The sequence below is a fragment of the Fringilla coelebs genome (assembly GCF_963513975.1).
Source record: "Fringilla coelebs genome assembly, chromosome: 22".
Lineage (NCBI taxonomy): Eukaryota > Metazoa > Chordata > Aves > Passeriformes > Fringillidae > Fringilla > Fringilla coelebs.
The window spans coordinates 6,297,262-6,313,781 of record NC_140048.1 but is presented as its reverse complement, the minus strand read 5'-3'; the positions used below and the strand labels follow the sequence as shown (position 1 = coordinate 6,313,781).

At 45.0% G+C, this 16,520-nt stretch overlaps 1 protein-coding gene across 1 annotated transcript in view; it reads left to right on the top strand.

Annotated features, from left to right (window-relative positions):
• CAMTA1 (calmodulin binding transcription activator 1) overlaps nucleotides 1–16,520 on the top strand; it is a 225,276-nt gene that overhangs the window by 200,583 nt on the left and 8,173 nt on the right. Inside the window, exons 15-23 of the mRNA XM_084220356.1 lie at nucleotides 127–650; nucleotides 1,738–1,925; nucleotides 2,294–2,540; nucleotides 2,986–3,057; nucleotides 4,109–4,129; nucleotides 6,507–6,700; nucleotides 7,236–7,310; nucleotides 11,976–12,006; nucleotides 15,232–15,413. Coding sequence (XP_084076482.1) covers nucleotides 127–650; nucleotides 1,738–1,925; nucleotides 2,294–2,540; nucleotides 2,986–3,057; nucleotides 4,109–4,129; nucleotides 6,507–6,700; nucleotides 7,236–7,310; nucleotides 11,976–12,006; nucleotides 15,232–15,413 — 1,534 coding nt within the window. The remainder of the gene's footprint in view (nucleotides 1–126; nucleotides 651–1,737; nucleotides 1,926–2,293; nucleotides 2,541–2,985; nucleotides 3,058–4,108; nucleotides 4,130–6,506; nucleotides 6,701–7,235; nucleotides 7,311–11,975; nucleotides 12,007–15,231; nucleotides 15,414–16,520) is intronic.

Genomic DNA, 16,520 nt, shown 5'->3' with positions numbered 1-16,520 from the left:
TTGCACATCCTCTCAGGTGTCCATAGAGCACAGCACAAACTTTGGCCTGAGGCAGAAGCTGTTGATGTTTCTATAGCAGTCGTGAGTTGCATGTTTGGTTTTGACCATTGATCTGTTTGTTTACAGAGCTGAGGCGGCCAAGATCAGAACCTTCCAGCTACTACAGTAGTGAGACTCAGAAAGATTACCCTGCACCCAAAAAGCATAAGCTGAGCCCTGAGTACTTTCAAGCCCGGCAAGAGAAGCTGCTTTCCACTGCACTGAGCCTGGAACAGCCAAGCATTAGGAAGCAGAACTCCAGCTCCAAGCAATCCTCCACTGAGACAATCAGCCCCAGTGAAGGGCTGAGGGACTATGGCCGGGAGCTCTCCCAGCACATCCCAGAAGTTACTGGGTACCGGGGCTCTGGCAGCCAAGCAGGCATCAAATGGAACCCAAAAGACATTTATATTGGTGTGTCTGCAGTGCAGGTGGCAGGCAGCCAGAAGGGCACTGCCCTGGGGAAGGAGGCCGTGGCCCATCGGCTCCGCCAGCGGGAGCAGATGAATGTGTTGATGATGGCCGACAGGGAGATGGTGGATGCAGAACTCTTGTCCTACAGGGACAGCGCAGGGGATGAGGACTGTTTACACCACATGGATGAACTGCAGGTAAACACACCCACAGCACCAGGATCAGCAGTCTCATAGAGCATGGAGGCTGTACAGAGCATCCTGACCTTGAGAAACTCCCGTGGAGGCCTCTAGAGACTCTGAACTGGGCTTTGGGGAAGGAGGTGGTCACACAGTCAATGTATATTTTCTTCCAATTTCAATGCAGACATAAAGACTAATGGTTAGCATTTAGGGTTGTACACTCCAACAGCATACAGAATTGTTTGCAGATGTGCAAGGAAAAAGGAAAAAGCAGAGCCTGATCACAGCAGTGCATGTGACTCAGGTGGCCCAACAGTCCTATGGGAACTGGGCAGAAGTTCCTACAAAGACAGTGTGAGAGAGGTAGTGCTTTGGTTGCAGGCCAGGCCTCTGCACTTCAGAAGGAAGGAGGTAGGAAAGAGTGGAGAATGGAGGAGAGAGTGGGTTTGGGGAAGGAAGAATCCCACTAGGTATGGAATAGAGGAAATAAAAATCTAACAGAAGGAGGAGAGATACATGAGAGGCAGTCCCTGACCTGTTCTGCCTTGGCATCTCTGAATGTCCTCCTCTGGCTGGTGTAACAGGGGTAAAGCAGAGCATTGCAAAACAAGAATAGTTTTCTGTTCCCTGAGTTGAAAATTCCTGTGAAACTTGCTGAGCTGAGGGATGCCATTCAGAAGAATTCCTGACAATGTTTTGTCCCAAGATTTTTAACTTCTCTTGATGTGCCTTTATTGTCCTGTTGCGCTCTACTGCACATCTCAGCAAGAGCGACAAAATCACTTTTCCTTTGGAAATAACATACCAGTGACAGCTGTAGAGGGAAGGCCCAGAGACCTTTCTCCAGATCTCTTGGGCTCCCCATAAAGGGAAAAAAGAGGTTCAGGGAATATGAAACCCTGCAGTGCTTGGTCTGAAGAGGCAGAAAAGCAAATGAGCACTCGTGTATGGATTTCTCTCCACTGCTGAAACCAACAGTAGATTCCAGCTTACACAGGTTTGGGCAAAATGGGAAATTCTGTCTAAAGCTGGGCTGTAGCATGGAAGCAGAAGGCACCTTCTTCCAGGCAGCTGAAGTTTGCTGTTCTTTCCCCCTTGGCAGGTGAACATGATGACACTTGCAGAGCACATTATTGAAGCTACGCCTGACAGGATCAAGCGAGAGAATTTTGTGCCAATGGAGTCGCTGCTGGTGGAGAGGACAGACAGTGCTGCCATGAGCACCACCATGAGCTGGCTGGCCAGTTACCTTGCTGATGTCGATCACTTGCCCAGTGCTGCACAGATCAGGTCAGTGGGAGCTGTGAGGTTGCTCTGGGTTTTGGTGTGGTGTGAGCACTGGGCAGCATGTCCTGACTCTTCAGGCTGCAGGTGCCAGTTCTCAGTGAGACTCAGTTCTGGTCTTGCTGGCCCAGGCACACTCTTGTGCTCAGATATATTGTTGCCAGCACAGCCTACAAATTCATGGAATGGGGTTTTCACTCCAGCACCACATCTGTGCAGTGCAGGACAGGCCGGCTCAGGGGTGTGGGATGTTGCTTGGAGAGAGACAGGAGCATAAACTTCTGTCTTGAACTCAGAAATGTTGTTGACCTTATCTGTGATGCCAGCCCAAGTGCTTTGTAAGCCAATAATTCCTACTGTGATTGGTATTTCAGAAGTCTGTATAGTGAACCCCTGACCCCTTCTTCGAACACCAGCTTGAGCCCTGCAGGCTCACCAATCAGTGAAATAGCTTTTGAGAAACCCAGCCTTCCCTCGGCAGCAGACTGGTCTGAATTTCTGAGTGCATCCACCAGCGAGAAGGTAGAAAATGAGTTTGCACAGTTAACTCTGTCTGATCATGAGCAGAGAGAACTCTATGAAGCTGCCAAACTCGTCCAGACAGTATTCAGGAAATACAAGGTATGTGGCTCAAATGTCCAGTGTCTTCCTTGATGGGTGTGTGAGAGAGAGAGTATAATTTGTTACAAACCAAAATGTGGGTAATATCCACTCCAGGGACAAAAATACAGTTTCTATCATAACCTTTTCAATGCTTCTGACATTTGCTTGTTGATGTTTGCCCAACAAGTTCTGTGTAGGAAGTGCATGCCATGCCATGCTGTGGCAGAGCAGCACTCACAAACCACATCCTTAAAATGTACCCCAGATGTTCTGCTTAGTTGCCCATTTGGTGTAAAGATGCATTTTGTTGGTTTGTCCTTATGTTGACAGCAGAGGTATCTCCAGGAAATGCTTAGGCAGCATTGACAGGAGAGGTTTGCCCTGCAGGCAGCCAAGAGCCAGGTGACCTGTGCTGGGTTTTGGTGCACTCTGCCTGATGCTGCTCCTTCCTTTGTCCACACAGGGTCGTCCTCTCCGGGAACAGCAGGAGGTGGCTGCCGCTGTTATTCAGCGTTGCTACCGAAAGTACAAACAGGTAATCAAGAAAATGAAATCTTATGAAGCACATGTAAGTGCCATGAATGCACCCCTGCCCACCCCAACATGGGCATTGTCCCTCTGTTCCTCTCCTGTGCTTTTCAGCATGCAGTAATGAAGTACCTTGCTCAGGCAAAATTGAAAAGGGAAGAAGAATCGTGCTCTGAATCTTAGTTTTGGAGGGAATCCTTGAAATTTGTTTGTGTTACTGCCTGTGGTTTTGCTGTGAGATGGAGGGCTGTGATGTATTCCCTATTGGCCTCTGTGCATGCTACAGCCTGAGGATTCTCTGACTAGTTGCTTGCCAAATTTCATTGTGAAATTGAAGTTGGTTTTGCCTTTGATAAAGGTGAAGATGAAAAATAGGTTGTTTTATTTTCCACATACTAAACTTTTAAACTATGGGAAGTCACATGTTGTAGGTTGATGCAAGTTTTTCCAGGACTAAGACTGTTCTCCAGACTCTGGTTGGAGACACGTTTTCAGGCTGAGTTCTCAACCCCAGAAAAAGAAGATACCTTTCCTTTTTGATTTTTGGTTAGGTTTTTTTGTTGTTGTTGTTTTTTTGGTGGTTTTTAGTTTGGTTGGTTTGGGTGTTTTTTTTTTTTTTTTTTTCTTGTTTTGTTTCATTTTGTTTTTTTTTTTGTTTGGTTTGGGGTTTTTTTGGTGAGGACTAGAGCCCACATCCCTCTTCACATTTTACCCTGCTAGATACAGTCTGTCTAATACCTGGCAGCATGGTAACAGAAAGTGAGGCAAGGCACCCCTGCTCTTTTACAACCCTCAAAAACATTTATTTGGGAAGTCTTTCTAGTGTTAGGTGACTGCATTGTGGTTCACATCCAACCCATCACATGGCTTTCATTCTGGAGTGATGCTTCCTGTAGTAGGGAAGCTTAATTCCATTCAAAAACTGCTTGAAAATTGCTTTGTCTTGGATCCTGGAATCGCTTCTTTTTGAAAGAAGATTGTTTGGGTCTTTTGTTTTGTTTTGCATTCTTTATTTGCAGAACTAACATTAACTATGTATTTTTCTGTTTCTCCCCAAGCTTACTTGGATAGCCTTGAAGGTAATACAAATACAAACACTATTTTGGAAACAGTTCCCCACGGGTCACTAATTTTCACACTCAGTATAAACAAGGAGAACCTGGCATTTTGGAGAAACCTTTTAATAGTATCCACTAATAAATGCCTGTGGTTGAGAGATGAGTGACAAACCAGACTTTCTGGGAGTTGTGTAGGGGTTGCTGTGGCACAGTTGCATCAGCTCCCATGAGCAGGGATGGGCTGAGCTGCTGGGAGGGATTTGCAGGCAGTTTCCAGAGGACAGGCTTTAGTGCTCCTGATCAGCTGTCACTTGGTGACCTTTGCCTTGGCATTTGGGGAGCACAGAACATTTATCCCACCTGTGTGCCAATGTCCTCTGCATTCTGCTTGCCTGCTGAAGCATTTAGACCATTCATCTTTGAAATACCTGCGTGCTAAATTCCTAAGACCAACATCTCAGTGCATTGCTGTTCATGTTGGTGCCACTGTAATACTGTTCACAGTAATTCTCTGCTGGAAAGATGGATTTCCCAGCTGTGCAACATCTAGATCTCATCAGATTCTAGAATCAAATGGGCTTTTCTCAGGGATACCAGGAGGCAAGGTGTGCTTTCCCTGGAGAGAATGTCCTTGGGGTGATATTCCATCCACAGCTTCCCCCTGCCCTGGTTTTGGATCAGGCTGAGAACTGTTCTGTCACCACAAGTGGGCTGAGCTCTGGGACACTGAGCTCACCAAGGTTTTTCTCTTTGTGGAGGAGTTCAGGTGACATCTCCACTGATCCCCTTTGCAGAAAGAAGAAGGGAACAAGAGGAGAACAGGGTGCAGCTACTCAGGGTTGCATGCAGACATGGTGGGGTCTGGTCTGTGCAGTGACTGCTGATTTCTCTTTCCTGTGCCTTATTCCTCTGATCTGTTCCTGCACTGATCAGCAAAGGTTTGTGACTGGATTGGAACAGTCACAGCTCATGACATGGTTTTGTATTTGAACCCTTCTGTTCAGGGGTTTGTAACTCAGCCACAGAAGTCCCATCTGGGCTAAAACTTTGAGGGAAAACCATTACCAGCCCATGAGTGGACTTATTTAAAACAGCAAATTTAAAATTACAATCTGATCCATTAATTAAAAAATGTTAAAAAGAAAAAAGAAGGAAACAAACCAATAGAAATTAATAATGGCAAAATATAACTGCTCCTAACGACTGCTTCAATTCCAAAAAGTGAAATTTGGTAAATGGTGGTCTGTGATGATATTGGAGGATTTTTTGCTTTGGGGTTATGTTGGGTGGGTTGTTTGTTTGCTTTTGGGCTTTTTTTTTCCCCACTAGAGTGGAAAATACTGACATGTTAGAACATTACCCTCTATGGGGCAGTAGCTGCTACTCATCTGTCTGATAAAGTGAGCAGAAGTTAAAGCTGATAAAATATCCAGGAACAATAGACAAATCAGTTTTGAAAGTATTAAAACTTAATAAAATAAGATCAGCAGACACTGAAAATCTGTATTATAGTAGCATAAATGCAACTTCTATACATTATTCTACATTTACATCTTAGAAAGGACTTAAAAATATTCATGAAAGCACATGGTTTCTGTTAAGTGGTCATCACCTTGCATGCTGTCAGAGGAAAAGGATGTAGAAGAAAGCTTTTCTTTCTAAGAGTTTGCACCTGCTTTACTGGGAATCACAGGGCTAGAAATAATACAGTGCTAGATGGAATTTGGGACGTGTGTGACTGTTCATGCAAATTTGTGAGTTCATTGGATGCTTGTTATGGATTTCTAATGAGATTTCATTTTACCTGTGTTCTTAGGCTCAATATTAGACTTATAGCTGTTGTGGTTTTGGGGGTTTGTTGGGGTTTTGTTTTTAAGAAAGATGGGGACAGACATTTGTTGCAATAGGACAAGTGGTAATAGTTTCAGACTAAAAAAGGGTGGATTCAGATTAGATACAAGAAAGAAATATTTTATAATGGGGCTGGTGAGTCACTGGCACAGGTTGCCCAGAGATGTGGCAGGTGCCCTATCCCTGGAAACATTCAGGAGCAGGCTGGATGGGGCTCTGAGCAGCCTGATCTCCTTGAAGATGTCCTTTTTCATGTCAGGGGGCTTGGACTAGATGACCTTTAAAGATTCCTCCCAGTGCAAACTATTCTATGATTCCATGAATCCAGTCAAACTATTCCACAGGCAGAAAAACAGATAGCTGTTTTCTTGATGCAGACTAAGTCCTGCCCCTAATCTCACAGCTGTTCCAGTTTGCTGTCACCATTTCCTTACGGGAATAGATACTTCATTTACTTCTCATCACATCTTAAGAGTCTTTCACTGTAGGAACCTGCTTCTTTTTGGTCCTACTGGGATGCCTCAGCTTCTCTCTGTTTCTGTTGTAGTATGCACTTTATAAAAAGATGACGCAAGCTGCCATTCTTATCCAGAGCAAATTCCGAAGTTACTACGAGCAGAAAAAGTTCCAGCAGAGCCGCCGGGCGGCGCTGCTGATCCAGCAGTACTACCGCAGCTACAAGGAGTGCGGCAAGAGGAGGCAGAACCGCCGGGCAGCCACCATCGTGCAGCAGAAACTCAGGTGAGCCCCGGGCTGCTGATGCTCTTGGGATCTTTGTGTGTTGCTTTGGCGCTCTTCGAGGCTGTGCTGTGCTTCACAGACAAAAAAAAGCCAGTGGGAAAAGGAGTGTGGTTCATTGTCACTGACATGTTTTATGGAAAGTCATTTTGGCAGGGTCTTTTCTCCTGAGAAGCTGGGAAGCTTCAGCTTCTCCATGTTTTGCTGCTTTGGAATGTGATTAGGAGAATTGTTTACCCAGCATATGAAGTGTTTTTGCTTGATGACCAATGACAGCCAGCTGTGTCGAGGCTGTGAGCTTTCTGATGTCTCCTTTCTCTTTCTTTTGTATAGTTTTAGTATATCATTTTCTTTTAATATAATATATATCATAAAATAATAAATCAGCCTTCTGAAACAGGGAGTCAAGATTCTCATCTCTTCCCTCGTCCTGGGGACCCTCAAACACCGCCACAGTTCATAGGATAATTGTTCTTGCATTTAGTAGTATTCTCCCCAGTTTTTCCTGCACTTCAGTGTTGGGGTTTTTTGTGTTTAGAAGCAGTCTGCTTACCAAGAAGCAGGATCAAGCTGCTCGCAAGATTATGCGGTTTTTACGACGCTGCCGCCACAGGTATGACACTGTCTTTTGGTATCTGCCCTTCCTTAGAGCACTGTGACAATATCCAAGTGTGTCTGCAATGGGTGCAATGTAAATATAAGAGAAACCAGCTCACTACAGATCTTAAAGAACAAAGCTGAGCTGTTTCCATGATGCACTGTAAAATATGAAATCTTTAGCTTAGGACTGTTGCTGAAAGAGAATTGTGTACAGCTGCATTGCTTATCATGTAGAACAGCCCAGGTTGTTTGACTTTTAAAGCTGGACTTGAGGAAGTCTTAAAAAAAAGCTTGTTAAATCATAGCCACAGCTTCTGAGTGCCGCCCAAAGCAGTCACTGTATGTGGGAAAGTGCAAAAAGTGATGACAACTGGTGTGTGCTGGAAATGCCTTTAGTTTGGACACAGAATCATTTGGTTGGCTCTCCTCAAGTGTGTGTTCTCTTCAGTGTGGGTAGGTGGGATGTGGCAGAAGAGCAGCACAGGTTAGTTCATGTCAGCCACTCCACAGACATGAAGAAGAGCACAGGCTTGCCAGAGTGCTCCCCTGTGGCAGCCAGCACTGCCATACCAGCAGGGTGTTTGCTGTGGGCTTTCCTGAAAGGATCCCCTACATGATCAAGTTGCAAACTGTGACTTTGCCTAGACAGTGGTGAATCCTGAATTTCTGACTCTGCCCCCTCCATTCTCACTACCCATGCATTTCATCCACTCAGGAGCTGGTCCCACATGATGCATTTTGAAGCATATTTAGTTCAGTCCAGTGACATTTAACAAGGAGAGCTCTTAGGGGCATGTGATAGACTCCTGATTTTAGAAACAGACTCAGTCCTTATTGCAGGATTTCAAAGCTCCACTTGGTAGGAGGTCAGTGTGGCTCGTGCTGTGGAAGTACATCTTACCTGCAGGTTCAGTGGGAATTAACATGTGTGCACAAGAAAGAGGGCTTTGTAGTTCTCAGGCTGATTCCAAGTGCTCTTGAAACAGCCACAGTCATTGATGAAGAAGCACAAGTGACTTCCCACTTTCAGCAGGGCATATGGAAGAGACCAAAGTGGTTGTTTTGTTGTGTTTGCTGTGCAGCAGGTCCTGGAGGTTCAGAACTTGTGTCCTCTCAGGTCTGCTTGAGATCCAGGCAGTCCCTGGGGGAGCCACGTGCCAGGTTTCCATCTATGGGGTCTCTGGGGTCAGCCTGAGAGGCTCTTAGAGCCAGCTCAGACCCAGGCCCAGGGAATGCCTCTGGTCTGGCTGTGTCCCTGGGGTTCCCACCAACACCCAGGATGTGCCATGCACTCCAAACTGGGCTCAGTTAAGACTCCAGCTGTTGAGTAACACAGACTGTGCAGGGCTTCAATTGCCCATGATTCCAACAGTTCTTGACTTCAGCTCATTGCCTTCCTCTTTCTCAGTGTCTCCTCTTCCCTTTGCAGAGAGACCCTGCTCATCTGCACCCAGGGTCAGTCTCCTCTCTCCAGCAGCACAATTGCTGCTCTGGGCATCCCTGCAGGAGGGGTTTAGCTCTTGGGGAGTTCCAGACAGGGGGGATTCTCTGTCATTAGGCTCTCTCTGGCTCACATCACGCTGTGCAGTGCTGGAAGTTCTGCAGCACTGCAGTCCTGTCCCACGTCCATGTTTGTTACCAGTTGTGGTCGCTCAGGAATTCAGTCATGGCTCTTGGCTAGGATGCAACAAAAGGAAAAAGTGACTTGCCTCCACTGAAGATGTTAACAGGGTTTCAAAACTGCCTTGGTTTACCTTCTGAAATAGAAATGATCACAGGGTTATGGTTGTGTGTTTTCTCCAAGCAGTCATAAGAGTTTAAAAGTGGGTTAATGTAACTATTATTGACTAATTTGAACAGGAGCATTGTGGCATTGGTAAATGCTAAAAGGGAAAGCTAGACATAGCAAAATAATAAAACCAACATTCAGAATCTGCTTGAAAAATACATAAATTTAGCAGATTCGTAGAACTACTTAGAAATGTGTTTGAGTCTCATTTCCCATTTTCCTCCTGATTGCTAAAAAAGTTCTAGCAAGCAGAAAGGCATTTTCCAGCAGTGTGCACTTCATGCTCTGCACACTTGGGCTGCATCTGTGTTCCTTTAGTGTGTCACAGACCCTCGGGCTCCTGTGGCTGCTGGAACCACACAGGGATCTGGTGCCTCTGCTCTCTGCAGTCAGTGACAAACACTGTGCTAATCAGGTTCTTAGAGCTTTATTACCACACAGGATTTTGAAGACAAATTAGAAGCTTTTTGCTTGTACGAACAACTGTAAAGGAAAATGTAATCCTGGAAATTACACAGATCATCTACTCAATAGAACAGAGCTTGGCTTGCTCCAGCATCTCAGCTGACTCAGATTGACCTGTTCATTTCTTTGCTCCCTGTCCTGAGGAGCACATCCCTGTGCTTACCCTGGCACTGCCATGTCCTGGTGAGGGCCCCCACCTCCATTCCTTCTCAAACCTCTCTCTGCAACCCTCTTTCTTAGCTGCCTTGTGGTGCAGGTACACTGGGGTACCAGATGGAATTGCTTCCTTCTCACCTGCTCTTCCTCAAGCTTTCTGAATTTTCTTTGTGTCTCAATAAGGACATTGTTCCTCCCTGCTTGATTTTCTTGCTTACCTCTTCCTAAGGAGAGAGTAATAAAGCTTAGGATGCTTAGTTTCAGATCACCTCTATGTAATCTTCCTAATTATATCCCTTCAGTCTCCATGTGACACTCACACTGGGTACAGCTGATGAGGATGGGGCTGGTGCTTGGGCTAAGAGCCCACACACTCTTTCTGCTTGTTGAAATCTCCTTGCAGTCTCCTCCTGTATCATTCCAAATTAGCACACTGCTGCTATAAACAAGAATTTAAGAAAGCCCCCAGTTTACAGAAGGAAACACTTCAGCCATCCAAGCTCCTGAACATCCAGGGGTGAGCCATAACAGCTAGTACCTAATGTTAGTTAATGCTCTGTAGTATAAAAATGGCACTGGGGAGCTACTTTTTAAACCACAGTGCCTTGTCAGTACAAGGGATAGAAATGACAACTATTTTTGGAAGATCTGAGGGAGTGAGAGAAAAGAGAGCATGCCCAGGAATGTCAAACAAACAGGATCTTGTAACAGATTTCTGCCAGTTGATAGAGCTGGGGGAAGTGGCTGCAAAAGCCAGTTGCAGTCTGTTGTAAGAGAGTGAGCTAAGTGAGAAGGCAGTAAATGCCTCAAGTTCAGAAATTCAACCTTTGAAAAATTGAATGGTTTAACCTAGGCTTTGGCCATGAGCAAGTTCTGTTGCTGAGCCAAAAAAATTACTCTCAAGAGCTTATTCTGTTGCCTTTAGGTGAGATTTAGTCAGGGTTTCCCAGGCTACTGTCTGCTTGGTGGGTTTTTCTCTTGTTTAAAATTGATCAAAGTCTGCTTTAAGCCCATTATGAGAACTGTTTGTCTGCTTGCATTCAGGACAGGTTCAGTGGTCCTCTTGTCCTGTTTTGTTTAACTTTTTGGCAGAAAGGCTTAATATCTCAAATGCGATTTTGATCACCTTGAGGATCTGATCTCCTGAAATTAATGTTTGTTGCCTGACCAGAAGGTATTCCAGGTGTTTGGGGAGAGTTAATGAGAGGTTCTGCAGTTGGTGCTCTCAGAAGTGGATGCATAGATGATGAAAATCAGAAAATACATGAAAAATACATGAAAATCAGTAAGTTTTAGTTGAATGTACTCTTAGAGAAGATACTGGAGCTCTAGTAGCTGAATGTCATGGAGACAAAAGGGATCATTCATCAGCAGGAGTCATTCTGACCCTCAGACATGTATTGTTTCCTTTTGACTTTAAACAAAACCCCCCATATTTATCCATCTATTGTCATATTCTCAAAAATCTGGTGAAAAACATGCATCAGCATAACATGGTATCAACATGATCTGTCACAGAAGGGTTGTTTATTGAGAATGAAACAAACTTCCTGGCTTCCCAGGAGAGCTTCACCCATCTTCCCATGGTGCCCAAACCTGTCAGCTTGTACTTGACTGACTTCCAGCCCAAAGTTTGCCCCTGACACCTCCTGTGAGCTGAGCTGCCTCCAGGCTCGCTGTCCTGAGGCAGAACCAAAGCTTTGAATAGTTAATTACTTTGGAAAGACTCCACCTGCTCAGTGATCCCCAGATGTGACACATCCAGAGCTGCAAGGAAATCTGGGAGCTCCGAGTGGGTTTGGATTTGCTGAGCTGAATTCATGTATGGTACAGCCAGCTTGCCCTGGGAAGGTAACCTCCTATTTCCTGTTCTTTCTCTGATTTGTAGGAAACTTTGACTCTTCTGGGGGGATATCTAAACCATTGCTAAGATGGAATTATGATCTGCAGTGTTTGCTATGGAGTAGCATTTGGGATGAGCCAGAAAAGAGGTGATGCTGCCAGGGGAGGCAGGATGCAGCTAGAAATGCCACGGGAATGACAGTGTTGGGTTTTTTCTACTTGCTTATAACTTTCTGCCCTAAAGCACCTAAACACAGGACTGCCCTTCCCTGGTAAAGAGGAGTCCCTAGGCAGGAGTGGGAAGGGTTCTTTCTCTCCAGGCAAGCAGAAGTGCTGTCTCCTCCTCCCTGAAGTGAAGCTCTGGGTAAGGTATGGTTGTTGCCATGTGTGTCTAATGGCTCTTTGGTATTGTTTTGCACTCTAAAGCCCTCTGGTGGACCATAGGCTGTACAAAAGGGTGAGTGTAGCTGCCTGCTAGCCAGTTCCTCTCTTCCATTTTAAATATATTTGCTTTCTGCTTGCTTGCATGGGGCTGCGGCCGAGATATGCCAGTAAGTTTCACCTCCATTAATTCTCTGAAAGAATCTTTAATAAACTAACCCTACTGCAATGACTAACACTGCTGCTTTTGTAACAGGACAGAGCTCTGCAGTAGATGTTACCAGTGCATGAATGTGTGAAAAAGGACATGTATATTCATCATGGGCATGCTTAGATGGCATTGTTGGTGGGGGTATTTTTTCAGTATGCCAAATGGCTGTGAGTAGATGTTGGAATTTGACAGGGTCTGCACTCACACACTCAGTGAACTCTGCTGTCATTTAGGGTAGATCATAGGAAGCTGCACTGCAGGTGTAGCCTACTCTAAATGGGTATTTATTTCTGCAGAAGAGCTCCTCACGCTGCTCTTTACTCCCAAAGGTGGTTAAGCACCAGTGTTTATCTTCTGTAACTTGGTCTTTGGTAAGTTACATGTCTGGTTGCTTTATAGGGCCAGCTTTTTGACAGCTGTTTATCTCATTTATTAATCCACATATTGGGAAGGAAAACAAAAAAAAAAAAAAGAAAAGTGAAGATGCTGTAACTGTGTTATAGTAAGTGCCAAGAGAGCATTTGTTGGGAGTCTCATTCTCAGCATGAAGAGCCCACTCACCTGTGTGCTCAGTCATGTTAGTGGCTGGTTGGGTGTGAAACAACAGGGTGGCAAGAGGTGGTGTTGTCTAGAATCAAAAGAAAAGCTTTCCAAACAATCTTAAAATGCTAATATAAAGAGCAGTTCTTTAATGAAAGCATTCAGGTGCAGAAAACATAGGTAAGAGCATGAGCAGTATAGGATTTGTACAGTTTTTATAAGGTTAATTAATTAGTGTATCTCTTAAGTAAATCCAGTGGTTTCACCCTTGGGCCTGCCCCTTGGAGTGTCTCCAGGAGGTTCTTTGTCCTGTATCTTGTTTTGACTCTCAAATGCTGGTGCAAAACAAGATGTCCTTGCTCCTTTCTTGAAAATAAGACTAAATAGAATTTCAAGAGTGTGACATAATATATTAAAAAGGGTTAGCTATTGAACAGCTAAGAAAGTGCTAGAAACTATAAAACTGTATATTAGAAACCTACAAAGCTACAAATACATGAAAAAGCTAAAAATCTTTAGGTATCAATAGGAGAATTTCCATGACAGATCTCTCAAGGCATGTGCCCCAACTGCCAGCAAGGCTGCTCTGTTCCATCTCACACCTGAGAGGTTGTTAGGGCAGCAGGGTTTTTTGTAAAAAACTGTTGCCAGAAACTTCACCATTTGGGTGCTTATTGCTTCTGTTCTCAGCAAGAGAGTGGTGGCCTGGACCCTTGCTTCCATATCATGTTGTAAAAAGAAAACTGCATTGTTGATGGCTAAGTTTTATTGACTTGGAGTTGCAGAGATCATTTTCAAGACTCAACAGTGAGAGCAGGAATTGGGCCTGAGCCTGCTGGAGACACCATTATTTGTTTAACTATTTATGCTAACAAAGGAGCAGCTAATGACATTTGTTTCCAAATGATGACTTCTATGCTACAACATTTTTTGTTGTTTGTCCTCGGTTTTTTACAAGTTAAAATTTGGAGGTTTTACTACTAACAGATGAAGTAGGAATTGGGTGAAATGAGGGCAAATGCCAGATGTGCCCTGAGGGCAGGGGCTGCTGTCAGCAAGGCCAGGTGTCAGTGTTGGAGGAGAAGTGGTGCACTTTTAAGGCTTTGTGTATGTGACAGCATTTGAGAAATTAGCAGGAAGCAGATTCTGGATGTTTGGTAGCATTTGCAGGTTTTGCCTGGGATGACCAATGCTGTGTGATGGATGGGGAAATGGGGTGGCTCTCTGGAAAAAGTAAACTGGGAGCTGTCTCAGTAGGTACTGGCTGCTGTTCTGCCAAAGTCTGTGATGGCAACATGTTCCTTGCTGCTTTGCATTCTGACAGCACCCTGTGTGTGTGTGTGATGCTGGAGTGCACAAGCACCAGGAGTGTTCCCAGCCCTGCTGATGGGCACAGGCTGGCACAGCCCCTCCTGCTCAGGGAATGCCTGCAGACCTGTCTGTAATGCACAAATTGGGTGTTTCCTGCACATGTGCTGTTGGAGTGTGCAGAGAAATGATTGCAGCATTTGCTCCTGGGTTTCAGTTTTAAAACTTTCCAAATTGAGTGATTTTTTTTTTCCTGGGTTTATTTGGGTGACATTACACTAGGATCAGTAAAGAGGAAGAGGCAGGAGATTTTACTGGCTGACTCTTGTGAGACAAGACTTGGTATCCTTCTGCAGCAGAAATTAAAATACCTTTTAGGGGAAAAAAAACCCCAGTAGCTGTTTCCTTTAAGTAACAGTTTTCATCTTCAGGAAACCTGCTTCAGTAGAGGGATTTCAGCTACTTACCATGCCCCCCTACACAAATATTTGCCTTCATATTGGTCAAACCATCCTCTGTAGCCTCCTGCAAAAGAGAGTTTTGCTCCCAGTCCAGGTGTGGAGGTGAACAAATTGCACAGCTGCCTGCAGTGTGACCCTCTCTGCCCTACCCTTGGCAAGAGATGATCTGGAGGACATCACAAGGAGTGAGTCTTTCCCATCTCAAGGGGATGACAGGCCAGGCACCTTCAGCCTACAGCAAAACTTCTGTCCTCTCTGGGGCAGAACAAGTGCACTTGTTACCTGTGATCATGACTAATAAAAACTGCCTTCATTCACCTTTCATGTACAAATAAGCCCCCTTACCCCACCATGTTCTCACAGTTTGATTAAATGCTGCTCTCCAGTTTAGGGGAGTTAAGTGTGTAGCATCTGAAGTAATTTCTCTGGTAAGTACAGCTGCATTTCATACCTGAATAAACATCTGCTGTGTTTTGTTGTTCTCTGCATACTCTTCCCTCTTTTGGCATTTTAGCAACAAACCTTCTCCTACTCCTGTGCATCTAGGACTTGTATTTTTAATGTGGTTTTAATCTGAGCAGTGCAGCAGACATTGCATTGAGGTTCCTGGTTTCTTGCCTCTCTTACTAAGATGGAGAATAGAGGAAAATTTCAAGGGGTAGGAAAGTCCCATTTGTTTGAGTTCAGGATGATGTGTGAAAATGTCTCACTGGGATATGCGTCACTGTACCTGCAACAAAAGTTTTCAAAGTAATTTCTTTTTTTCATTTACCTCTTGCAGGGGCTGAATGTGTTTGGAGCTGAGATGTGTGTATTAAATTGCAGACTGCGTGCTCTGGGGTGTCGTTCTTATTGGGCCTTTTTGTCTTTTTTGTTTTGCTGCCTAAATGAGGTATCTGGAAAAAGGCAAGATCTCCCTTGTCTTAAATATCCCACAGGCCATTTCAGCTCTCAGAGCAACAGGTAACTCACCAGCCAGCCTTCTCTGGCTCTTACCCCCTGTCCTGTAAACTGATCTTCAGCATTTGGACTCATTCAGCATTTCCCTGGCTGGGCATCACGGGGTCACTCTGGTGGAGCAGCTTTGTGTTATGCTTTACCCATGAAGCCATCCTTTGCTGTGACCTTCTCTGGGTAGGGCTGGTTCATCTGCTGAGAGCCTCTCCAGGACTGGGGAGGGCATGGGGAGAGGAGCTGCCACTTGCTGGGGCTGTTGCTTTCTACATTGCTTCAGCACATACTGATGCACCCCCTGTACACTGTCCAAGTGAGCACCATGGTGTGAGGGGCAGAAACTTTGGCTGGCTGGAGCAGTTTGGGAACCAGGATGGATCTCCCAAGGGTCAGGGTTCAAAGCTCATGTTTGAAATCATCTTCTCTTCCCTCTGTGTATGTCAGCATCACGGCTGTGGTTTCAGACACCTCAGGTCATCTCTATTGCACGTGCTTTTTCCTTCCATCTGCTCTTCAGCACTTGCAGAGGGAATAACTTTGTGCCTTAGAAGTGCTTACTGTCTGGAGAACATGTTATTTGGGGCTTCACCAGTGCAAAATCAGATGTACAGTCAAAAACCAGTTTTGTGCATGGTTTCAGAGCTGCTGGCATAGGATGGTGCTTTTTGTTTGGAGATCTGCAAAAGTCAGGGCCTGTTTCCCATTCTGGGCATCACTTGAGCTGTCCTGATTCCAGCCCTCATTCAGCTCAGGGAGGCACTCCCAGAAGTGATCCAAGCCAGTGTGACAGAGCTTGTAGGCTCCTGGAGAGGTTTGCACACCATCCAGCAGCACCTGGCCTGCTGCTGTCACTTCCATTGCCCTCATTTTCTCTGCTGTTTAAAAAAGTCTCGCTGCAAGTCTACCAAACTGGGGTGAAACATCTTCTCTAAGAACATTCTTTCTGCTGTTCAATTCTGTAAATCCCAGTAGTGTTCTTTTCCTTATGCTTGTAACTGCAAATGCTACACTTTGGTTCTCTTCCCTGCCTCAGTTTAAGACTGGAAAAATGTTAACCAAAGAAGATTGCCTTATAGCATGAAGGCAGAACTGTATTGTTCACTTAAAATCTCTCCT